This window comes from Stenella coeruleoalba, assembly GCF_951394435.1.
Source record: "Stenella coeruleoalba genome assembly, chromosome: 3".
NCBI lineage: Eukaryota > Metazoa > Chordata > Mammalia > Artiodactyla > Delphinidae > Stenella > Stenella coeruleoalba.
The window spans coordinates 51,891,690-51,918,604 of NC_137148.1; the positions used below are offsets into that span (position 1 = coordinate 51,891,690).

The 26,915-nt window shown below is 36.2% G+C and overlaps 1 protein-coding gene across 3 annotated transcripts in view; it reads right to left on the minus strand.

Annotated features, from left to right (window-relative positions):
• Window positions 1–528: 528 nt before the first annotated feature.
• TRIM23 (tripartite motif containing 23) overlaps window positions 529–26,915 on the minus strand; it is a 39,423-nt gene continuing 13,036 nt past the window's right edge. For 2 of the 3 annotated variants that reach the window (XM_079915981.1, XM_079915980.1), the window contains 8 exons: window positions 19,818–20,096; window positions 19,072–19,254; window positions 17,346–17,561; window positions 13,601–13,735; window positions 8,582–8,711; window positions 7,979–8,089; window positions 6,577–6,701; window positions 529–4,432 (listed from right to left, as the gene is read on the minus strand). In XM_079915981.1, coding sequence (XP_079772107.1) covers window positions 4,253–4,432; window positions 6,577–6,701; window positions 7,979–8,089; window positions 8,582–8,711; window positions 13,601–13,735; window positions 17,346–17,561; window positions 19,072–19,254; window positions 19,818–20,096 — 1,359 coding nt within the window. In that variant the 3' untranslated portion in view covers window positions 529–4,252. The remainder of the gene's footprint in view (window positions 4,433–6,576; window positions 6,702–7,978; window positions 8,090–8,581; window positions 8,712–13,600; window positions 13,736–17,345; window positions 17,562–19,071; window positions 19,255–19,817; window positions 20,097–26,915) is intronic. The other variant, XM_079915982.1, reaches the window with a different exon arrangement.

The window sequence follows — 26,915 nt, forward strand, 5'->3', positions numbered from 1 at the left end:
TAAACAATGAGAATGGTATGCATTTGTTCCTTAGTTTTTTAAAAATATGCCAGATAGTCTGCCCTCAAATGTCTCTTTAGATCCATCCAATAAGAAAGGGTCAGGATGTGACAGTGATATACCATTTCCTTTTACAAGAGGTTTGTGTTACATGCCAAATAGTTTTGTCCTTTGATCACTGTTAAGTAGTAAGTAGTGGTAAGTAAAACTTCAATAAATAAATAGGAAGTGCCTTTGGTCAAAAGTGTTTTTATTCCTTAATCATTAGGAAGTATTCTTCAAATATAAAAATCAGAATAAATGAACACCTGAGTCCTTGGTTTTATATACTGATTCATTTACTATTTTCACATCGTTTTTCTAATGTAGCTAAACAGTTTTTGTCTTCAGTTTATGTAGTATATCTTTTATTACCTTACTAAATATACCATCAAGAAAGTATATATTGAGTAAAAATGTTAATATCTAACAATGAAGAGATTAGTAGAAATTGGAGCAATAAAACGAGTCCAAGTCTTATGAGTCCAATTCATTTATTCTTCATTTACCCTCATAAATTACTTCAGAATCACTGCTTCTACTTTCCAGACAGACTCTTAAGAACTTATAAGAGGAACATATTCAACAGACGTGTTTAGGGAATTCACATTCTTATGCTTTATATCTAAGCTTACATTTTTCCTTCTACTGATCAGCAGGATTATTTCCTTTACCTATTTTTGTACCATAAACTGTGATGGAAGAACATGCCAAACTGTGCTAACTTTAAATTAATATTGTGTCCTCCTTTTAAAAAGAACTAAATTATGGACAGAAAATGACTCTTCACTATGACATTTACCTTTTCTCCCTAATTTTAGGTGTTCAGACTTACCTACCTATCAATTCATTCGTAAAAGCTTAATCCTAAATTTTTGGTAATACTGCCACCAAGTGGTGGTAGTGATGCCTCATTCTTCCCAAAATAAAATTATTTTGCTTTGAGTGAAAATCATATTTGATTAATGAATTTTTCCATTCCATGTCACAAATTTAATATAATCAGTAGACCTAAAAACCTACACTGCCAGATGTCTTTTTTTAAAGCATGTTTTAAATTATTAGCAAGATACCATCTGATACTTATTAGTCCTTTTCATTCATTATTCTTTTAGGGAAAAGTACAGATATCTTCTTCCTTATTACCACTTTGCAAATTGAGAAGTATCTCAGTGTCACATAAGTGTTTTAGGGGCTTCCCTGGTGACGCAGTGTCACATAAGTGTTTTAGGAGCTTTCCTGGTTGAGAGTCCGCCTGTCGATGCAGGGGACACGGGTTCATGCCCCGGTCCGGGAAGATCCCACATGCCGCGGAGCGGCTGGGCCCGTGAACCATGGCCGCTGAGCCTGTGCGTCCGGAGCCTGTGCTCCACAACGGGAGAAGCCACAACAGTGAGAGGCCCGCGTGCCGCAAAAAAAAAAAAAAAAAAAAAAAAGTGTTTTAGGGCTTCCCTGCTGGCGCAGTGGTTGAGAGTCCGCCTGCCGATGCAGGGTCCACGGGTTCGTGCCCCGGCCCGGGAGGATCCCACATGCCGCGGAGCGGCTGGGTCCGTGAGCCATGGCCGCTGAGCCTGCGTGCGTCCGGAGCCTGTGCTCCGCAACGGGCGAAGCCACAACAGTGAGAGGCCCTCGTACCGCAAAAAAAAAAAAAAAAAAAAAAGTGTTTTAGCAACATTAGCTCATAGGATATAGCTAAGTTTTCCAAGCCCTCTTATAAAAAGTTATTTAAAATGCTATGTTCTTGTGTGAAACAAGGTTAAATTTAAAAAGCAATAATTTCACTTTGTTCAATGCAAAATTTTAGCTCTCCTTTAAAAACACTACAGTTATAATACTTATTTAAATTTGACAAATTGCAAATACGGAATGACAGAATGGTATTTCTAAATTTTTAATAAAGTATATCTCAAATTTGTCATACAAGTCAATCCCTATCCCATTTTGTTTTCTCTTAACCACAGCACAAATATAACTTTAATTGGTTACTAGCAATACTACTATATAGATGGTTCAAGAAACAGAATTTTTAGAATAATAATAGGACTTCTTTAAAATGATTTTAACATTTTATTGCTGTCTATACTGATCATATGTGTAATGCAAATAACGGCTTCTAGTAATTATAAAGCATCCCAGAATTACAGACCAAGACTATACACTTGAAAAACCTGCTTTACATAAACCATACAATGATATTTAGGCTTGATACAGAAATTCAGTGCCAGGAGGCAAATCCAAATAGACTGTATTTAAAACCTCTCTGAAGTTTGACATTTCCCAGAGGGAACTAGCAAGCACAATCTTAACTAATAATTAGTGAAAGAATACAACCACAAATAGTAATAAGAGCCTGAGAAAAGTATTTCTTAAAAAAATAGTAACAAACAGTACTATCATGTATGTTATAATCAAGTCTAAACACAATTTTTAAATTGTGTTTTAGAAATATGCTAGGAATGTGAATTTAAAAGTTAAGCAAAATTGGTAAAATAAACTTAATTTACAAGGAAAATGCAAGTTTACATGTTAGTGTTAGACTTCTTTTTTCCAATTACCTAGTAGAGAAAACAGTTCAAGGGCTCACAGGCAAATGTAACACCTTTTTTATTTTTCACAGTTATTGCAATCAGTCAAATGTTAATTTAATTCAGAAGTATTAACTTATATGCACAAACTACACTTGTAACAGCATGACCTTTTACTTGAAAAACAAAGGATGTAATATTAGTTATTTACACACTGCCCATAATACTGACACTTTTTTTTTAATGCTTTGTTTTCTATAAGTTTTGTTGTTTTTAAACAAAAGTACATTTGAAGAGACTGAACCAAAACAGTGCCACCCAGGAGTCACATCTTACCATCAGACATCAATGTCCTCATAGCGTTTCAAATAATAAGATTTAGGATTTAACCTCATCCTAAAGTATAAAGAGCATTTAAAAAGAAAAACAAAAACCATAAAATTCAATCTAGGTATGTTTAAATATAAATCGTACTGCCATAATAAGGGAGTTTCCTTAAAAAATGAAAAACAGTAAAGAGCACAAACTTTTTAAACTTCTATTCAACACTGCATAATAAATGTGATGTAAACTTTTTGAATATTTCTTTTCCTTAGACATGTTGTTTCTCAAACAACTTTTCAAGGCCTTGTCATGAAAAGCCTTGATCACATTTATTGTTAACATAAATACACTTATTTGGGGAAAACATTTTAAAGTAATTGTAATAAGCATTTTCCACTGCATAAATAACTTCTCTGTGGTAGAGGTAGTTTTCTACTTATATCTCTACCTTTTATGTAAAACCAACCCTCGTTTTTGTGTGTAACTTACTACATTTTACCTATAGTCATTCTCACTGAAGATGCAATATTATTTTTAAAAGACACAATGCTAAGTACTTTAAATATACTGAAAAACAGAAGGACGAATTTAGAGCTCTGACCTGGGAAATAATACTTCCAGGTTCAGCCCTGCAAATGGGTCTTTCATAAATGAAGATCAACTAGAATATAACTGACTTTCACAATTTTATTATTAATTGTTCTTCAGTGTAGCGCTAATCGAACATCAGGCCTAGTTAGATTACATTTCATTCTGACTCACTGGGTTTTATACAAAAGGCTTTAGGAGAGCTTTAATAAAACACTATAAAATATTAATTTTCTATAGCTTATAGTTCTTAGCATTAAACGTGTTCTGTTATACTGAACGTTAAAGTAATCCTATTACTCAAAGATACAGTTTGAATTGTATTTCATTAAGTCACTGCCAGTTTTGCTACTAAATACTGCCAAAATCCAGTGAAAAGCCAAGTTGAAGAAGCCATGCTTCACTTGCTTCATACAGAGGTTCCATTAGGCATTCAGTTGGCTATCCTTTTCCCTTTGAAAGAATAAACTTTCACCTACTCTTTGTGACTACTTCTTTCCCAATATATGGGTCACATATAATCTGAAAAACTATTGTACGTTGAAAAAAAATGTATACCCAGTAAGTCCCTGTTTAATCCAATTTAATCTGCTCCATCAGATATTTAAATTTTACTACAGTTTTTTAAAAGTGATATTGTACTGAATTCCCAAACTAAAATTCCTTTTATGTATACATCGTAAATTAACTACCTTTGAGATGTATAATTTCTTACATCATATTACGTGCAAAATAACTCTTAACCACAAAACTTTAAACAACTGCTGCATTTAACATCAGGCAACATCCAATACTCCAGCAGCCACAAGTTGCCGTGAGAGCCAGTCCAACCCTTCATACAGTCCCATACCACTTCGAGCATCACAGCCCTGAATATACCAGCTTCGGCCACAGCACAATTTATGGAGACTAAGAAGTTCAGTGATTTCTTCTACTGACAGAGCTCCAGCAACGTCCTGAAAGATATATACACATCAGAATTTTAATCAGTCCATCAAAATTATCATATTTGTAATTATTGTTATTTATTTACAGTTCTGTTGGTACCATTCCAACAGAAGCCTATACTAAAGTTAAAACCTAAATTCAACTTTCAGTAATTATTTTGAGATTAATGAGAAAAAATTTGAGTTTTGGTTATAATATAGATAGTCTGTAAGAAGTCTTGCAATGAAATCAATAAAGGCTGTGCCCCCTGAGTGAAAAAACTGCCGAGGTCATTATAAGGCATCAATTAAAAAAAAATTAATACATGTACATTGTAAGAAATGGCTTTTACATAGGGTTTATATAGTAAAGAGTTTATTAAACTCTCCACGGAATTCCCTGGTGGTCCAGTGGTTAGGACTCAGCACTCTTGCTCCCAGGGGCCCGGGTTCAATCCCTTAGTCAGGACACTAAGATCCTGGTGCAGGACACTAAGACGTTACGCAGCCAAAAAATAAAAATAAAAACCTCTCCAAATACCTCTGAATACCCCTTCTTCCCAGAAGCAACTATCAGCAAAAAAAAAGCTCTCCAATCTCCAGATTGCTTCTTCCCAGAAGCAATCATCAGTAACAATTTCTTTCATATTTTTCAGAAAACTTCCACGCACACTCACGCAAATAAACAGGAACATACTCTCTTTTTTTGTTTTTTACTTAACACATATCTTGAAAATAAAGATATCTTTCCATTATCAGGACAAGCAGATTTTCCATATTATTTTTAACATCTGTATTGCATTCCACTGTAGGTGCAACATAATTTTCTTAACCAGTCCTATACCGAATATTTAGATTGAAGATGTGTGCTTATGTGCTATTACATACGCATACACATTCATATAAACATGTATTTTTACATACATACATTTACAAAATTATCTCTAAGATAACCTTAGGATATCTCTTTGCAGAATACATTACTAGAGATAGAATTACAGGGTAAAACGGTATATGCACCTAAAACTTTGACAAAGTACTGCCATATTGCCCTCCAAGAAAATGTCTCCTTTTAATAACCACACCAGCAGTGTATGCAGGTCTGAGGATTATCAAACATTTTCATCTTTAACAATATGATAAGTGGAAAATGGTATTTCACTCTGTCTTATTTGCATATCTTTAATCATAAATAAGTGAAGTATATCAGCTCTTAATGGTTTGTTTTTTTTTTTATTAAGGGGAAATTCCCTGTCCATCCTACTCTTCCTTCTTATGACATCTAAGCCCCCCTATTGCACTAAAGAAAAGCATTCTCATCCTCCCAGAAGCTTAGTCCCAAAATCTAAGAATCTTCAGCTACTCCCCGTCCTTCATCCTCTCCATTCGGTCACCAAATTCTAACTATTCTATGTCCATAAAGTTTCTTCAGTCTGCTTCTACCCTTCCATTCCTTTAATTCAGGATCTTGTTAACTGTCACTTGAATTACTGCAGCAATTTACTGCATCTGCCTGTCTCTATTCCCTTGCCCCTGATTAATTCTACATCCTACCCCCAAAATTACAATCCTAAAACACTAATATGATCTTATCACCAACTTTTAATGGTTCTCCTTTACTCATAGAATATAACCTAAATTTCTCAGCCTGGCCCTGTCAGGCCTTTATCACACAACCTCCCCTGTTACTCTAGAATTTCTTCATCCTCTACCTACCCCTCACATACAGATCTCCTTGGTGTTCCCTAAAAATACTTTTTCCTGCCTGCAGTGTTCTTTCCTTCACAAATTAACTCAAAGTCTTATCCATAATTTCAACTCTTATAGTTTCAATTCAAATCCTACTTTTTACAAATCTTACAAAATACCACCTCTAGAACTACTCTCCAATTTTCCTTAATACTGTTAATATTACTGAAGTCACTTAGCAATTTTCTTTGTATTAAAAATATACACAACATGCTTACCTAAATACATAGGAGTTTCTAGTGAGCATCATCTACTTTATTTCCTTCTGTATATTCCAAGGTACCAAGTACAGCACCTTCCATATAGATTGTACTCAAAATACAGAGCAGAAATTTTATATCTACTGAATTATTTCCCTTGAAATCTTAACAGCTACTTATAATGTGGAATGCTAAAATAAATATTCTGAAATAAAAATGTGTTACCTGTTTGTTAGCAAAAATCAGTAGCAAAGCATCTCGGAGTTCTTTTTCTGTTAACAATTTTGCAAGTTCACTGTGTGCTTCACTAACTCTGTCTCTATGACTGCTATCAACAACAAATACAACAGCTACCAAAAAAAGAGAAAAATATTCATTTAGTCACTTGTTAAATTTCAGTAAATGGACTAAATATTTTAATGTTCTCATTAATATATTATGGTTAGTCTACCATCATTATTTTCACGGAAAGGCTGCTTATTACAGGAACACCTAGCAATAATTAATGATATAATCTCAAACAGTTCGCCTAACTTTTCAGCTGTTGTTTCCCCATCTGTAACAGGATTTACAATGCTTGCCTACCAAACACAGGTTGTTGTGCATATGATTTAATATATTTCTCTTAATGAATGAAAATGTAGCTCTTATGATCTACCTACTGATGTTATTTCTTCGATTACTACTTGCTTTACCAAAAGATAGTGTTTTAAAAATAAATAAATCACCATCTTTCTCTCTCCCAAGTATTCTCTCTAGGTGCCCGGCACAGCACTTTCCACAGATTGTACTCAAAATACACAGCAGAAACTTCATAAATATCTACTGAATTAATTCTCTTTTGAAATCTTTCCAGCTACCTTATGGTAGCTAAACATCCCAGACTTTCAACCATTCCTCATGTTCAAAATTCCATTTTGTCCCCTAAATCACTGTCTCATACTAAACTTAATATCAAGAATCCCAAAGTAAAAATTATCTAGTCTTTCTTCTAGGTGGAAAACAGGATGACATATGCAACAGGTAGCATGAACATAATAAGCTTTATGTTGGGGTACAAGAGGCAAAGTGTAGAATGGGGCCCAAGTGTGAATAAATGCTAAGTGGAATATATGTGATATAACACAGTTTGGTCAAAAGCAAACCACTGTAGTTTCTTCTGTAGATAATAACTAATTGTGAATAGAAATGAAGGAGTGGAGCTATTGAGAGATTATAATGGGATAACTGTTGAGTTGAATTTAATTGAATAGAGCAAGAGAACTATATACCACAAATTCAACCCTATAACACAATATTGCCAGTGATCATGCTCATATGAATACTAATAATATACTTTAACTGTTAAGAGCAGCAAGAGGAAAGTACCCTTAATTACCTACATATATAAGATAAATTTGGTCTTTATGCTAAATTATGGTTTTTCATGAAATAAACCAGAGTACATAACCCAGTCTATCCACCTTAATTTTCTTAATAATGTGGTGCTTGCTACCAATATTTAAAGGTATAGTCATGTTTTTAATCAATGCTAAAATATCAGTTTTATTAGCTAAATCAATGAATTGAAAACTGAACTGGCATCCTAAAAATTTGAAAAATTAAGATGTAATTTTTACACTCTTACCTTGGGTATTGAGGTAATAATGTTTCCACAATGGTCTTAATTTATGTTTTCCACCTACATCCCAAATGGTGAACTTTAGATTTTTATATTCTACAGTTTCCACATTAAAACCTGTTTTTAAAAAAACTTACTTTAATACTGAACTTACATTTACACACCAAACACAGGCAACCCTGTTTATAACTGTGACTTACAAATTATCTGCATACAGCACTATCTACTGCTCCGTAACCAACTCCACTCGTGACAAACATGCGTGGGGAAGTGTATACCTTTAACCAGGGTTAGCCCTCTAATCCACCAGAGTCCTTAAGACCTTGACACCCAAGTACCAGATCTGCATCACTACCCTAATCCTCAGCAGGGTTATCAATCCTTTTTTCCTTCCAACTGTCCCACCAATATTCTGTTCCTTCTTGCTATCCTCCCCATCCACATTTCAATCCCACAGCCACTGAATCTTGCATTTTTTCTCTGAAATGCTGGTGTCTTAGAGCCAATCTCCAAACCAGATTGACATAAAATAAGTCCCAAAGAACTCAGCTGTAAGCTAGGGTTTGTCTGTAAAATGTCCATTAAGGTAAAAGCAATACTTATACTTACCAATTGTTGGAATAGGCTGCATGAACTCATCCTGTTTTAATTTAAACAAAATAGTAGTTTTTCCAGCACCATCTAATCCTAACGTAACAACTCGAATTTCCATTTTGGGTCCAATGTGAACTCTATTGTCCTACAATTTTTTAAAAAATTAATCTTTTTATTTTGATATGGAGTTAAAAGTATTAGTACTTACACTTTTATTTATAAAATACCTTTGTTAATTATTGTGTCTCCTACTCATTCCTTAATCCATTAAAATCAATGTTATAGTCCCCTATTAAAATACCCTTATTCTGATCTTTAGAAAGAGGAAATCAATCCTCATTGCTTTGCTAAATCTTAGCTTAGTAAAACTTACTACTTACTTTGTTTTTATATAAGTTAAAAAAAATACACATACCCACTTATTTTTCCCAGATTTTCTAACTCAACTGAATCTTCTTTAAATAAGATTTTTCATTCTGTGTTAAATATATTAATTAAAAATGAAAAGTGATACTCACTTCCCATAAATATCCACTGTTAACAATCTCACATATATCCCTCAAGATATCTTCCTGTGCAGACATTGGTTGACATACACAAAGCAGATATACTTAAAAAAAAAAAAAATACACACTGCAACTACTTTTTGCACTCAATAGTACATTATGGAATCCTTTCATTTCAAAACATATAGACCTACCTTTTTCTTTTAATTGCTTTATTATATTCCATGTACCACTATTTAACCAATCACCAACTGAGAGATATTAGGTCATCTCTGATTTTTTGATATTACAAATAATGCTGCAATGAACATACTTGTATATATTGCTAGCTGCACGACCTCTCTGCCTGACTTTCCCATCTGTAAAATGGGGATTAAAAATTGTACCAAACTTACATAGGATTTTTGCAAGGATTAGTTTTTTAAAAGACATGTAATCTGAACTAATGGAGTTAGAGGAGGAAAAAGAAAAAAGAATGAAGAAAAGTGAAAAGACCCTAAGAGACATATGGGAATGGGAGTCCCAGAAGGAGGATACAGAAATAAAGGGGCAAAGAGATCTTACTTGAAGATACAATGGCTGAAAACTTCCCAATCTGAGGAAAGAAATGGACATAAAAATTCTAGAAGCTCAGTTCCAACTCAGATAAGTCCAAAGAGACCCACACTGAAGACACATTATAATCCAACTGTCAAAAGTAAAAACAGGATAATCTTGAAAGCAGCAAGAGAAAAGTGACTCATCACATAAACTTGATAATTAACAAATTTCTCAGCAGAAACACTGCAGGTCAGAAAGAGTGGGATGATACATTCAAAGTGCTGAAAGAAAAAAACTGTCAACCAAGAATGCTATATATGGCAAAACTGTCCTTCGAAATGAAGGAAAAATCAAGACTTTCCCAGAAAAACAAAATCTGAGGGAGTCATTACCACTAGACCTGCTCTATAAGAAATGCTAAAGGAGTCCTTCAAGTTGAAATGAAAGGACGCTAGACAGCAACATGAAGCCATATGAAAATCTAAAATGATAACAATAACTACATGGAAAAATAGTAACCTGTATTATAATTTGGGTGCATAAATTTAATTCTTCACAGAATTGAAATAACAAACACATGAAAAAAAACTATAAGCCTGTGCTAATAGGTGTACAATAAAGATGTAATTTGTGACATCAATAACATAAAGTACAGGGGGATGGAGCTGTGAAAGAATAGGGTTTTCGTATGCAATTGAAGTTAAACTGCTGTCAGTTTAAAATAGAATGTTATAACTAAGATGTTTTATGTAATTGCAATGGTAACCACACACACACAAAAAATCCACAGAATATACACCAAAGGAAAAGAGAAGGGAATCAAATATGACACTATAAAAAAATCAATAAAACACAAAAGAAGGCAATGAAAGAGGAAAGGTGAAACAAAAAAAACTATCAAGTTATGCAGAAAACAATGAACAAAATGACAACAGTATTTACCTATCAATAATTACTTTAAACAGACTTAACTCTCCACTCAAAAGACACAGCTTGACTAAATGCGTGAAAAACCAAGATCCAAAAATATGCTATCTACAAGAGACTCACTTTATAGCTAAGAAAATACATAGTCTGAAAGTGAAAGGATGGAAAGAGATGCAAATCTTTGAGATGCAAATCATACCCAAAAGAGAGCAGGGGTGGCTATCCTAATATCAGACAAAATAGATTTTAAGTCAGAAACTGTTATAAGAGACAAAGAAGTTCATTAGATAATGATAAAAGGGCAAATACAGAAAGAATATATAACAATTATAAATACTTGGATTATAAATAAATGAATTAAAGCCCTAAACATAAAAACCAAAGCTATAAAACTCCTAGAAGAAAACACAGAAGAAAGGCTCCATAACATTGGATTTGGCAATGATTTCCTGGATATGACATCAAAAGCACAATCAACAAGAGCAAAAATAAACAAATGAGACTAGATCAACCTTAAAAATTTTTGTGAATAAAAGGACACAATCAGTAGAGTGAAGAAGCAAACTACAGAATGGGAGAAGATACTTGCAAATCATGTATCTGATAATAGATTCATATCCAGAATATAAAAAGAACTCCTACAACTCAACAACAAAAAAATCAAATAACTCAATAGAAAAACAGGCAAAGGACTTGTACAAAATTCTCCAAAGAACTGGCCAAGAGGCATATGAAAATGATACTCAACATCACTATCATCAGAGAAATGCAAATCAAAACCACAATGAGATATCACCTTACACCAATTAGGATGGCTACTAGTATAAGCCATCCTGTTTTACTATCAAAAAAAACCCCCCAGAACAAACAGAAAATAACAAGTGTTGGTGAAAATGTGGAGAAATTGGAACCCTCATGCACTTTCGGTGGGATTTACATAATATGATGCAACCACTATGGAAAACAGTATAGCATTTCCTCAGAAAATTAAAAATAGAACTACCATATGATCCAGTAGTCCCACTTCTGGGAATTTATCCAAAAGAATTGAAAGCAAAGCCTCAAAGAGATATCTGTACACCCATGTTCATAGCAGCACTATTCACAATAGCCAAGAGGTGAAGTAACCCAAATAACCATCGATAGATGAATGGATACAAAATGTGGTATATACAAACAATGGAATATTATTTAGACAAAACAGAAGGAAATTGTGTCACATGCTACAACATGGGTGAACTTTAGGGACATAATGCTAAGTGAAATAAGCCAGTCACAAAAAGACAAATACTATATGATCCACTTGCATGATAATTTAGAGTAGTCAAATACAAAGAAATAGAAAGTAGAGTGGTGGTTACCAGGAGCTAGTGAGAAGGGGGGAATAGGGGAGTCATTGCTTATAAGGTATAGTTTCAGTTTTTCAAGATGAAAAATTTCTGGAAATGTTTCACACAATGTGAACATACTTAACAATACTGAACTAAACACTTAAAAAATGGTTAAGATGGTAAATTTTATATTATGTGTTTTTCACCGTAATAAAAAAATGTACATCCTCACAATAAAGTACCTTGCAGCTGTAAAAGGGAACAGAAAATGTCGCTATATACTGCTATGGACTGACCTCCAGGATGTACACATCAGTGAAAAGTACAAGCTGGAGAAGTAGGTACAGTATTCTACCTTTAAACATGGGGAGTGTGGGGCTTCCCTGGTGGCGCAGTGGTTGAGAGTCCGCCTGCCGATGCAGGGCACACGGGTTCATGCCCCGGTCCGGGAGGATCCCACATGCCACGGAGCAGCTAGGCCCATGAGCCATGGCCGCTGAGCCTGCGCGTCTGGAGCCTGTGCTCCGCAATGGGAGAGGCCACAGCAGTGAGAGGCCCGCGTACCGCGCAAAAAAAAAAAAAAAAAAAAAAAAAGTGGGGAGTGTGCATGCAAATATATTTCTCTATGTTTTTTTAAATGACGAATAAAACTAAGAAAAATTCTTAATCGTTTTCTATGGAGAAGGGAAGAAAAGGGTGGCAGGGTCAGGAATATAAGTTAGACTTCTCTGAATGAACCTTGCTTTGTAGATTTGATTCTGGACCGTGTGAATGTTTCACATAATTATAAAACGAGATTAAAAAAGTTTTAAAAGCCACTCCCTAGGACTTCCCTGGTGGGGCAGTGGTTAGGAATCCTCCTGCCAATGCAGGGGACACGGGTTAGAGCCCTGGTCGGGGAAGATCCCACATGCCGTGGAGCAACTAAGCCTGGGCGCCACAACCACTGAACCTGCGCTCTAGAGCCCGCGAGCCACAACTACTGAAGCCCACGCGCCTAGAGCCCGTGCTCCGAAACAAGAGAAGACACTGCAGTGAAAAGCCAGCGCACCACAACGAAGAGTAGCCCCCGCTCGCTGCAACTAGAAAAAGCCTGCACACAGTAACCAAGACCCAACGCAGCCAAAAATAAATAAATTAAAAAAAAAAAAAAGCCACTCTCTAAAAATAGAGAGCAAAATGGAACACATGTACCTTTTTAAATTAGGGGGAATCCACTTGAAAAGAGACCAAAACATATTAACCAAATGCCAAATACACACCTTGCTGGATTTTGTCTCAAACCTAAAAAAATTTTTTTTAACAATCTGGGAAATCTAATAGATATTATTAGAGAGTATGATTTAGGACATGATCCATTTCTAATTTTGTTGTGTTTTGAAAAAGAGAACAGAACCCGTGTTTTAGAAACATGTGAAAATATTACATAGATGAAATGATATATTAGGATGAAATATGTTGGGATTTGTTTCAAAATAACCTGGGAGACTGTAGGTAGAAAGAGACTAGGGGAAAGGGTAGATGAAATAAAAAGTTTTTAATTGTTCAAGTAGGTGATAATACAGGGAGACTCATTATACCACCTTCTATTTTCCACTGATACAGTAATTTTTTTTCCCTAATTCTGTGGTTCATTAATTTCTTAGTTGTCTCTTAGCTGATTATCATGGAATGTAAAACAATTGATTTATTCAAAAACACACCTAAAAACAAAGTATAGAATATATTACCTTTGTAAAAGTAACAGGGATGCTGGCATCTAACTGAATGTGATCTGCAACCTCTGTAAACTGCTGCTGCTGCTTTTGCAATGTTTCCAGTAACCTTGTAATTTCTTGTTTTGCTAAGACAACTCTACAATCATCCTAGAAAAGAGAAGATGATATTTCTTATAAACTTTTTAAAGAAACAACGAAAACTGAGATATCACTAAAATTCAAGAAAAGCTCATTTAACATTACAGTATTGAAAGTTAACTTATGTATAAATTTGACAATCAGGCATTAATAAATAATTTAAGAGCCCATCGAATAGATTAAGTATGGTATATTCACAAATGCAACACAACCAAAATGCATGGTTGAATGAACTACAGGTTCATTCAGGTAAGAATGAACTACAATTACATGTGATGATATGAATTTCACAAACATACGGTAAGGGAAGAAATGACATGAAGAGTTTGTACTGCATGATTCCCACTTTTATTAATTACCAAAACAGGCCAAAACAAGGTATATATTAGAAATCAGGATAGCGGTTTATCCTTAGGAGGAAAGGCGCGTAGTTACTAGAAGAGAGTCTGAGGGGCTTCTGGGGTTGCTAATGTTCTGTTACTTGATCTGGATGCTCGTTACACAGTAATGTCCAGGCTGAAAATTCAGCAAGCTGAACACTTATGCACATATTTCTGTATATATATATTGTACTCCTATAAAAACTTTTTTAAATAATTTAAGATACACATGTATTGGTTTAAAAAAAAAAGACTAAAGGTCAAACTGTGATGTCTCCCTCTCACTTTAGATTCCCAGGCCCTCTCCTCAAAGCTAAGCACTTTTCAGTTTCTCAAATATTATTCCAGAGATATTCTATACATATACCAATGTATTCTTCATAAGACAGAGATCTCCCAACAATATTTAAGCTCCATGAGAGAAGCAGTGTTGTCAGTTTTTGCTCACAGTTGCATATTCAAATTAGGTGATAGCAATTTGGTTGTTCCAATTGCCAGAACAAAAACTTTGAGTCATCCTTGCCTTCTCCTCCCTTATTCCCACATACAATTTGTCAACAAATCCTACTGGATATCCAAAATTTGGGTACTTCTAGCCCTCACGATCCAAGCTACTATCCTCTCTCACTTGGAATTCTACAACAGTCTTCTAACCATTGAGCTCCTTCCTTCCATCTTTGCCCTCCTTCAATCTGTTTTTTACACATCAGCCAGATCCTTTTAAGTAAGATCAAATCATTCTTGCGCTCAAAACCCCACAATGGTTTCCCCAATTCAATCAGTAAAAACTGAAGTCCTTCCAATGGCCCACAAGGCCCTCCTTACATATAATTCCCTATTATCTCTAATTTCAGCTCCTATTACTCTCTCCATCGCTTACTCTATTCCAGCAACAGTGCCCTCTTTTGCTGTTCCTCAAATACACCAGGCATGTCACCCTAGGGTTTTTGCTCTAACCAGTTCCTCAGCTGAAATCTTCTTCATTAAGGTGTGAGCTAGTTCCCTTCACCTTCTTCCCCTTTGAGTCTCTGTTCAAATCTCACCTTCTCTCAGTGATGCTTACCCTTTTTAAAAATATAATCTGCTGTACTCTCATACTTTTTCTTTTTCCCTTAGCTCTTATCACTTTTTAACATACTATATAATTTACTTATTAGATATGGTTATGGCTTATTGTCTGCCTTCTCCTTGTTAGGATGCTAATTCCACAAGATTATGGCTTTTGCTTGCTTTGTTTACTGACATATTCCATGTACCTAGAATATACATGGCACACAGTAGGCACACAACAAATATTTGCCTAATAAACAAATCCTAACCATTCAGTATTATGCCTTGAACTTAGATGATGCATCAATTTTTTCTGGAGGGGAGGGATGATTTTGTTCTCAAAATTGGTAATATATATGTGATGTTCCATCCATTCCTCTGTTCAGTTATCTCTGTGGCAGGAACTTTTAAGAATATTGATTGAGATTAGGGTTCTCTGTCTATAAATCAGAACAAAACTAATAGGTCCATATGAAGAATGAATCTAAGACCCCAATTTCATCTGCGTTAACACAGTGAGATAATACCATGTCATTAACAATTATCAGTCACTTTGACAAAATGCTTCAGAAACTCTAAAATACTTCTAAATACTTCAGTTAACTATGAGCTTTCTTTTTAATAAAATAAATATAAAAATACTGTGAAGTATTCACTTAAGTATGATTTAGGACATGATCCATTTCTAATTTTGCTGTGTAGCTTGAGCTGAACAAGTATTTATTAGGCTCTTTGTATCTCTAAATTCTTTGTATCTGGATAGATACATCCAGAAGGACAAATGTGCATATTGTATCATTAGGTTCAAATCAGGAGATAAAAATCACAATAGTCATATGAATAGAAAAAAATTAATATGAAGAACTGTTAACTAGGTGTAGTTATTAAGTAGGCAACTGGAAGGGTAAAAAGAACTCTGAGGTATCATGGAGCAAACAACTGTAGGAAACAGCTACCACCCTCAGGGCTGGGAGAATAAAGGAGAGATGCTAGAATTATTAAAACTTAAAAACTTATAGGAGGGATCTCATGGAGCTGAAATTCAGATCTCTAAGGAAAGTGGTCTCGTAGTATGAGCTGTGTCATTCACAGGAACCCCAAGCAAATGGGAACGCACAGGAAACCACCTCCACCTTTCAGCTTCCTTCTACTGTCCCCTATTGGCAGAGCCTAAAATCGCATGGAGGCAGCTGGCAGAGCTGGTATGTGGTTTGCAGAGTTCCAGTATCAGCATCACAAAGCAGAGGACAGAACAGGACTGGAGCTCAAAGACAACTTAATAAATGGCATAAACATCAATTATTACAATTCAATGTGATAAGGACTAAAGGACTCAAGACTGATGTGGTTACAGCCTGGCCACATTCATTTAAGTCTAATCAGATATTTAAGAGAAAAAGCTCTACAACAGTAAAAAGTTTAGCTCTATGATGATTTGGTATCAACACAATCATTAGCAATATAGCAAAAGATGAGAGTGACTGAAGCTAATCAGGAATTCCTAGGGCAATAATTAGCCTTAAATTGCACATTCATGAAGGCAGATCCAAACAGTAATGAGTAAGACTGGCATTTTTGTTAGAATAATCTTAAATCTATTTTAAAAGCACATTATCTGCAAACTGGGTAACAAATTGCTTATGATACGTCAACCATGAAAAAACACGGGTTTTCTGTGACATCAAAGTTAAGAACCAATAAATTAGAGCAGAGATAGGCAGTACATGCTAGAGAGACACCCCACCTCCACCACCAAAAACAAAAACAAAAAGAGCAAGGAAGGGTAAGTAGCTTCAAAGAACAGCAAACATTTGAAGAAGGATTTCCAATATCAGAAAAGGGAGACATAAGCCCATCAAGCAGAAAGAATAGTACATGCTTGGCAAAGAAGGGTTAAAGGGCTTGGGATGACTGAAGAATGACAGGAAGTTAGAGGGGTTCTAGAACCTATGGTTTTATGGTGGGGAAGACACATGAAAAAGAGGACATTGATGTGGTTGAGTGGAGTAATTTGAGGTTAGAGACCATGTCCTAAGCACAATGTTAATGCCCACAGTAACACAGAGTAATAATATAAAAATATTTATTAAATTAATAAAATAGACTAGTGTGTACCTCTGGTAATGATATACTTAAGCTTACAAATTCTCCTTCTTAAACTATGTCCTAATCATGTTTAAACCACATACTTGTTGCAAAGTCTTTTCACAATGGAGACAGGCTGTTGAAACCTGGGATAACAAAATAGTCATATCTTCTTGCTGCTGTCTGAGCCAAATCAGTTTTTCTCGAACATGAGCATCAACAACACTTAGAGCCATTTCTTCTTGACGACACAGAGTTTCATGTAGATCAGAAAAATAAGCTCGGACACATGACCGGGCATTCTCCGCAGTACCTGGTACCTAAGGCAATAAAAATAAGTTGTAAACAACTGTAACCTTAACGAAGATTTTATATGTGAAATAATGAAAATTTAAATACAATCTATATCCTTAAAATCCCAAAATGTTTATCTCCACACTAAATTTTTCCCCTTAACCACGGCCTTTGGATATCCAACTGTTTAAATGACATTTCAAGCAACAAGGAATACCTAATCTCCAGTCTCTCCCAACCCTGAACCTAGTTTCCTCCATCTCAATAAATGGCAGCTCCATCTTCCAGGTTATTCAAGTTAAAAAAATTGGAGTCACCCTTAACACTTCTCTTTCGTATCTCACAACTAGTTTCTCAACAAATTCTGCTGACTTCAAAATATATCTAGAATCTGATCATGCCTCACCACCTTCACCTCTGCCAACCTGATTGAAGCCATTATCATCTCTCACCTGATTATTATAATAGCCTCCTAATTGGGCTCACTAGATTTACCTCTGCTGCCTATAATGTATTCTCCACCCAGAAGCCAGACTGATCCTTTTTAAATGTTAAGTCAGAATGATAATTATTCTTTTGCTCAAAACTCTCCAGTTAAACTTATCACCTTGGTCCCATTATCCCCTCCCAAATTCTTCTTCCTTCCCCATTAGAGCACAATATCACCATCCACCAGGTTGGGCAAGGTAGAAATCTAGGCATTATGCCTGACCCTGCAAAGTACCTATCCAATCAATATTATCAATGAATCACTAATATTATCAGTAAATCACTATTCTACTTCTTTAAAATCTCAAATCCATGTACTCCTCTCCACTCTCACTACTCCAGTATTATGGGCCATAAACATTTCTCAAGTAGATAATTTCAGCAACCTCACAATAGGTCTCCTTGCTTCCAATCTTGTTGCTCCTCCAATTCATTTTTTATATTAAAGAGCAACCTTTCTTAATGCAAACCTGATTATGTTATTCCTATGCCAATTCTTCAACAGCTCATCACTGCCTGTAAGATAAAGTCCAAACTCTTTAACATGTCTAACAAGATGCTGCAGGATTTGGCCCTTAACTCTCCAACATCTTTTCTTGCCATGCCCCACCCCAATACTCAAAGCTTCAACCATAGTGAACTTAGTTAAGTTTCTACAATATGTCCAATTCTCACTTCCATGTATTTTAACATATGCTTCCCTCTCTGGAACAACTCACTCCCCACCCCACTCTTCTCCCTGACTAAATTCCTTCAAATCTCAGTTTAGACATCACATCTTCTAGAAAGCCTTCTACGAGTTACCCAAATTATTGCTGTTTTTATGCACACTGCCAGGGCATCCTGTACTTCCCCCACAAAGTAACAGTTACCACAGTTGAAACTGGCTCTCTTCCATGATGGATTATAAATTTCCATAAAGACAAAGACTTTTTAAAAAACTTATTTCCAGTGACCAGTGCAGTACTGGCACAATATAATTGCTCAATAAATCCTATAAGGTGAAAAAGTGACAAGGAAAAGGGTGAGGAAGAAAAAAACCCATACATGTTCTGTGTGGGCCATTCCAATTCCATCTTCCACTATTTGTTCTCCTCCTTCAATGTGCTGAACGATTCCAACTAATTTTCTGGAATAATCTGAGATTTCCTCAGTGAAGGTCCGTATGCAATGAGCCATATCTAAAATTGATGCTCGGATCTGGTTAGCTTCTGGTTCCAATACTGAATGCTATAAGATGCAACATAATTATAGAAAAGAACTCACAGTATTGACTAATGATATAAAATGCTACTTTAATGGCTCCTATTAATAAAAAACCATCAGCTGCAAGAGGCTTTTATAACACATTTACAAAAAACACACCATAAAAAATACTAATTTGCCTTTGCCCCAAAACTATTTACCTTTCAAAGAAATAATTTAAAATTAGGAAGTCAATTTATTGCTAAACAAGAATCCAAGAAACCCTCTCTAAAATTTTACCACAAGCATTAGTTCATCAACAGACATAATTATTATCAAAATAATCCAGTGCATTACAAAAACAGGCACACAAAGAAAAGAACTTTTGTTTCATGCTGGAAAGCCATTTTTCAATGAAGAAAGAATCATGAGGACTCTGAAATTTTTGTTATAATATTCAGAAAATAAATCTCTCATTTCTTTTCATGCTACCAAGCTCAACTCATTCATCATTTAGCTCTTCTTTGATCTCTACTCTTAGCACAAAAAACCAAGTCAGTGGTTGGGCTGGTGAACTAGGTAGTCATCCAGTTTAACTATATTCATACCTTGTGACCTTGGTGTTTTCCATATTCTTTGCAGACACAGCACATGAGTGGGCTAGTTTGACAGCCATCTTCCAAGCAAACAAACTCAATGGCATGCACCTGATGCTGAGAGCACATGGTTTTCTCATGAGGTTTATCAGCTAGAGGCACTCTCCTGTGCTTTGCTAATGTCTTTGTTGAATGGGTAACTTGGGAACACTCTGAGCACAAGTGAGTTGCACATACAGTGCAATATACAGATGCAACGTGAGCTTCATCTTCATCACAACGAATGATGCTCTGATGAACAAAAAAGTAACGTATTAAAACTGAACCCCTTTACCAAACAGAAAATGACTCACAGACATAGAAAACAAACTTATGGTTACCAAAGGGGATAGATAGCAAGGGAGGGGGAGGAGAAATAAATTAGGAGTTTGGGATTAACAAATACACACTACTATATATAAAACAGGTAAACAACAAGGACCTACTGTACAGCACAGGGAAATATACTCAATATCTTGTAATACCTATAAAGGAAAAGAATCTGAAAAAGAATATATGTATCATGTATATGAATATATGTATCATGGTTCAGGTGTACAGCAACCGAATCATGTTGCTGTACACTTGAAACTAACACAGCCCTGTAAATTAACTATACTTCAATTTAAGAAATTTTTAAAAACTCAACCCCAGTCATCATAACATGCCAAATTTTGAGAGATTGGTTCAAGATGGTGAAGTAGAAGGACATGCGCTCACTCCCTCCTGTGAGAGCACCGGAATCACAACTAACTGCTGAACAATCATCGACAGGAAGACACTGGAACTCACCAGAGAACATACCCCACATCCAAAGACAAAGGAGAAACTGCAGTGAGACAGTAGGAGGGCACAATCACAATAAAATCAAATCCCATAACCGCTAGGTGAGAAAATCACAAACTGGAGAACACTTATACCACAGAAGTCCACCCAATGGAGTGAAGGTTCTCAGCCCCACATCAGGCTTCCCAGCCTGGGGGGCTGGAAATAGGAAAAGTAATCCCCAGAGAACTGGACTTTGAAGGACAGCAGGATTTGACTGCAAGACTTAGACAGGACTGGGGGAAACAGAGGCTCCACTCTTGGAGGGCACACACAAAGTAGTCTGTGCACCAGGACCCAGGGGGAAGGAGCAGTGACCCCACAGGAGACTGAACCAGACCTACCTGCTAGTGTTGGAGGGTCTCCTGCAGAGTCGGGGGCAGCTAAGGCTCACCTTCAGGACAAGGACACTGGCAGCAGAAGTTCTGGGAAGTACTCACTGGCACAAGCCTTCCCAGAATCCGCCATTAGCCCCACCAACGAGCCTGCAGGCTCCAGTGCTGGGTCGCCTCAGGCCAAACAACCAACAGGGAGGGAACACAGACCCACCCAGCAGCAGACAAGCAGATCAAAGTTTTCCTGAGCTCTGCCCACCAGAGCAACATCGAGCTCTACCCACCACCAGTCCCTCCCATCAGGAAGCTTGCACAAGCCTCTTAGATAGCCTCATCCACCAGAGGACAGACAGCAGAAGCAAGAAGAACTACAATCCAGCAGCCTGTGGAACAAAAACCACATTCACAGAAAGATAGACAAGATGAAAAGGCAGAGGGCTATGTAGCAGATGAAGGAACAAGATAAAACCCCAGAAAAACAACTAAATGAAGGGGAGATAGGCAACCTTCCAGAAAAAGAATTCAGAATAATGATAGTGAAGAAGATCCAGGACCTCAGAAAAAAAAAAATGGAGGCAAAGATCGAGAAGATGCAAGAAATGTTTAACAAAGACCTAGAAGAATTAAAGAACAAACAAACATAGATGAACAATACAATAACTGAAATGAAAAATACACTAGAAGGAATCAACAGCAGAATAACTGAGGCAGAAGAACAGTTAAGTGACCTGGAAGAGAGAGTGGTGGAAATCACTGCTGCAGAACAGAATAAAGAAAAAAGAATGAAAAGAAATGAAGACAGCCTAAGAGACCGCTGGAACAACATTAAATGCACCAACATTCACATTATAGGGGTTCCATAAGGAGAACAGAGAGAGAAAGGACCTGAGAAAATATTTGAAGAGATAATAGTTGAAAACTTCCCTAACATGGGAAAGGAAATAGCCACCCAAGTCCAGGAAGCGCAAGGAGTCCCAGGCAGGATAAACCGAAGGAAAAACACACCCAGACACATAGTAATCAAATTGACAAAAATAAAAGACAAAGAAAAATTATTAAAAGCAACAAGGGAAAAACAAAAAATAACATATAAGTGAACTCCCCGTAAGGTTAACCACTGATTTATCAGCAGAAATGCAGCAAACCAGAAGGGAGTGGTACAATATACTTAAAGTGATGAAAGGAAGGAAGCTGCAACCAAGAATACTCTACCCAGTAAGGATCTCATTCAGATTTGATGGAGAAATCAAAAGCTTTACAGACAAGCAAAAGCTAAGAGGATTCAGCACCACCAAACCAGCTCTACAACAAATGCCAAAGGAACTTCTCTAAGCGGGAAACACAAGAGAAGAAAAGGACCTAAAAAAACAAACCCAAAACAATTAAGAAAATGGTCATAGGAACATACATATCGATAATTACCTTAAAAGTGAATGAATTAAATGCTCTAACCAAAAGACACAGGCTTGCTGAATGGATACAAAAACAAGACCCATAGAGATGCTGTCTACAAGAGACCCACTTCAGACCTAGGGACACATACAGAGAGAAAGTGAGGGGATGGAAAAAACAGTCCATGCAAATGGAAATAAAAAGAAAGCTGGAGTAGCAATACTCATATCAGATAAAATAGACTTTAAAATAAAGGATGTTACAAGAGACAAGGAAGGACACTACATAATGATCAAGGGATCAATCTAAAAGGAAGATATAACAATTATAAACATACACGCACCCAACATAGGAGCACCTCAATACATAAGGCAAATGCTAACAGCTATAAAAGGGGAAATCAACAGTAACACAATAATAGTGGGGGACTTTAACACCTCACTTACACCAATGGACAGAAATTCCAGACAGAAAATTAATAAGGAAACACATGCTTTAAATGACACAATAAACCAGATAGATTTAATTGATATTTATAGGACATTCCATCTGAAAGCAGCAGATTACACTTTCCTCTCAAGTGCACATGGAACATTCTCCAGGATAGATCACATCTTGGGTCACAAATCAAGCCCTGGTAAATATAAGAAACTTGAAATCATATCAAGCATCTTTACTGACCACAATGCTATGAGATTAGAAATCAATTACAGGAAAAAAATGTGAAAAACACAAACAAGTGGAGGGTAAACAATATGCTACAAAATAACCAAGAGATCACTGAAGAAATCAAAGAGGAAATCAAAAAATACCTAGAGACACCACTGTAAAGCAATTATACTCCAATAAAAATGTTAAAAAATAAATACCTAGAAACAAATGACAAAGAAAACACAATGACCCAAAACCTATGGAATGCAGCAAAAGAGTTCTAAGAGGGAAGTTTATCGCAATACAATCCTACCTCAAGAAACAAGAAACATCTCAAATAAACAACCTTAACTTACACCTAAAGCAATTAGATAAAGAAGAACAAAAAAACCCAAAGTCAGCAGAAGGAAAGAATCATAAACATCTGAGCAGAAATAAATGAAATAGAAACAAAGAAAACAATAGCAAAGATCAATAAAACTAAAAACTGGTTCTTTGAGAAATAAACATAATTGATAAACCTTTACCTGGACTCATCAAGAAAAAGAGGGAGAGGACTCAAATCAATAAAATTAGAAATGAAAAAGGAGAAGTTACAACGGACACCGCAGAAACACAAAGCATCATAAGAGACTACTACAAGCAACTCTATGCCAATAAAATGGACAACCTGGAAGAAATGGACAAATTCTTAGAAAGGTATAACCTTACAAGACTGAACCAGGAAGAAATAGAAAATATGAACAGACCCATCACAAGTAATGAAATTGAAACTGTGATTAAAAATCTTCCAACAAACAAAAGTCCAGATCCAGATGGATTCACAGGTGAATTCTATCAAACATTTAGAGAAGAGCTAACACCCATCCTTCTCAAACTCTCCCAAAAAATTGCTGAGGAAGGAACACTCCCAAACTCATTCTATGAGGCCACCACCACCCAGATACCAAAACCAGACAAAGATACTATAAAAAAAGAAAATTACAGACCAATATCACTGATGAATACAGATGCAAAAATCCTCAACAAAATACTAGCAAACTGACTCCAACAATACATTAAAATGATCATACACCATGACCAAGTTAGATTTATCCCAGGGATGCAAGGATTCTTCAATATTCACAAAGCAATCATGTGATACACCATGCTTATTTTTGGTTTTATTTCCATTACTCTAGGAGGTGGGTCAAAAAAGATCAGCAGACTTAAACTTAAAAGCTTTTGCACAGCAAAAGAAACTATAAACAAGACAAAAAGACAACCCTCAGAATGGGAGGAAATATTTGCAAACAAATCAATGGACAAAGGATCAATTTCCAAAATATATAAACAGCTCACACAGCTCAATATGAAAAAAACAAACAACCCAATCAAAAAATGAGCAGAAGGCCTAAACAGTCATTTCTCCAAAGAAGACATACAGATGGCCAAGAGGCACATGAAAAGCTGCTCAACATCACTAATCATTAGAGAAATGCAAATCAAAACTACAATGAGGTATCACCTCACACTGGTTAGAATGGGCATCATCAGAAAATCTAGAAACAACAAATGCTGCAGAGGGTGTGGAGAAAAGGGAACCCTCTTGCACTGCTGGTGGGAATGTAAATCGATACAGCCACTATGGAGTTTCCTTAAAAACACTAAAAATAGAATTACCATATGACCCAGCAATCCCAAGCCTGGGCATATACCCAGAGAAAACCATAATTCAAAAACACACACGCGGGCTTCCCTGGTGGCATGGTGGTTGACAATCTGCCTGCCAGAGCAGCGGACACAGGTTCAAGCCCTGGTATGGGAGGATCCCACATGCCGTGTAACAACTAAGCCCATGCGCTATAGCTGCTGAGCCTGTGCTCTAAAGCCTGCGAACCACAAGTACTGAAGCCCATGCGCCTGGAGCCCATGCTCCACAACGAGAGGCCACCGCGATGAGAAGCCCACTCGCTGCAACTAGAGAAGGCCCGCTCTCAGCAGCGAAGACCCAACACAGCCAAATAAATAAATAAATAAATAAAATTTTTTAAAATAGCAATTCCTATTTAATAATAATTTTAAAAACACACATGCACCCCAATGTTCATTGCAACACTATTTACAATAGCCAGGTCATGGAAGCAACCTAAATGCCCATTGACAGAAGAATGGTTAAAGAAGACGTGGTACATATATACAATGCAAGATTATTCAGCCATAAAAAGGAATGAAATTGGGTCATTTGTAGAGACGTGGATGGACCTAGAGACTGTCATACAGAGTGAAATAAGTCAGAAGGAGAGAAACAAATATTGTATACTAACGCATATATGTGGAATCTAGAAAAATGGTACAGATGAACGGGTTCGCAGGGCAGAACTTGAGATAAAGATGTAGAGAACAAACGTACGGACACCAAGGGGGGAAAGCAGGGGGTGGGGGGTGTGATGAACTGGGAGATTGGGATTGACATATATACACTAATATGTATAAAGTAGTTAACTAATAAGAACCTGCTGTATAGCACAAGGAACTCCACTTCGCTGTACAGTAGAAACACAACATTGTAAAACAATTATACCCCAATTAAAAGAAAATACAAGGAAAGACAAAAAAAATTATTTAGAGAGGTAACTGAGACCTAGGATGAAGGTAGTTTACTCTAGAAAGGGATTCATATTTATTTTTTCATGATTTTATGGTATTATCAATAGTGGACCACCTTAATATGAGTGCAAAAATGGGTATTACTTGGACAATCCAAAGATTCAAACTCTGAATCTAATTCTATGCAATAGCATGTCTGTTTCAACTAGTGTCCTGGCTTATTGTGAATGTCTTCTGCTGGATGTCTCATCTAGGTGTGGGTTTGGTATTTGACTTATGCCTCCTCACCACTGAAGGCCATTAAAAAACCCAGACATTTTCCTGAAAAGGCTAATTCCCTCAGGGCAAAAGCACATTCTTTGCTCCTGTATCTCAGTGAATTTCCATTTTCCCTTCAGATTTGGCCTGATTTTTTGTTCCTAACTTATCAGGTCTTTAATGCTTTTAAAATAATTTTTAGTGAATTCATTCCACTTTATTTATTTTCAGCAGACGAGATAGTGTTTATAACCAAGCCTACCATTACTGAGATAGTCTCTTGGAACTTTTCACGATAATGAAATCATCTACTTGTTTGTGTCATCAACTAGGTATAAGCTGCAAGAAGGCAAGAACATTGTCTTACTGTTTTCTGCATTTACAGCACTGAGCACAGGACCTGCCTCCCAATAGGTAATTTTAGTATTAATAAAAGTAGCTCCTTGTGTACTTTTAGGATCCTATTTCAATCCTTTACCCTCACCTCAGTATCAGACTTCTAAAACATCTGAGTAAGCATCACAGGATGTCTCTCTTCTTCTACTGTCTCCTTTACCTCCTTCCCATTCATCTTTATTTCCTTCCTAGAATAGACTTTCCCAGGTCTATGGACTGAACTGTGTTCTTCCAAAATTCATATATTGAAGCCCCAGCCCCCAGTGTTACTGCATTTGGAGGTATGGTCTTTAGGAGGTAATTAGGGTTAAATAAGGTCATAAGGATGTGGTCTTAATCTAGTAGGTGGCATCATAAGAAGAGGAAGAGACAGATCTCCCTCCCTCTCTCCCTGTGCACATGTCCTAAGGAAAGGCCAGGTGAGCACACAGTGAGGTAGCCGTGGCCTACAAGCCAAAAGAAGAGGTCTCAGAATGCCAACACCTTGATCTTGGACTTACCAGCCTCCAGAACTGTGACAAGATAAATAAATTTCTGTTGTTCAACCAAAAAAAATAAATAAATAACATGCCGAATTTTGAAATATAAAAGCCCATAATCTTTTTTTTAACTGACCAGACTTTAT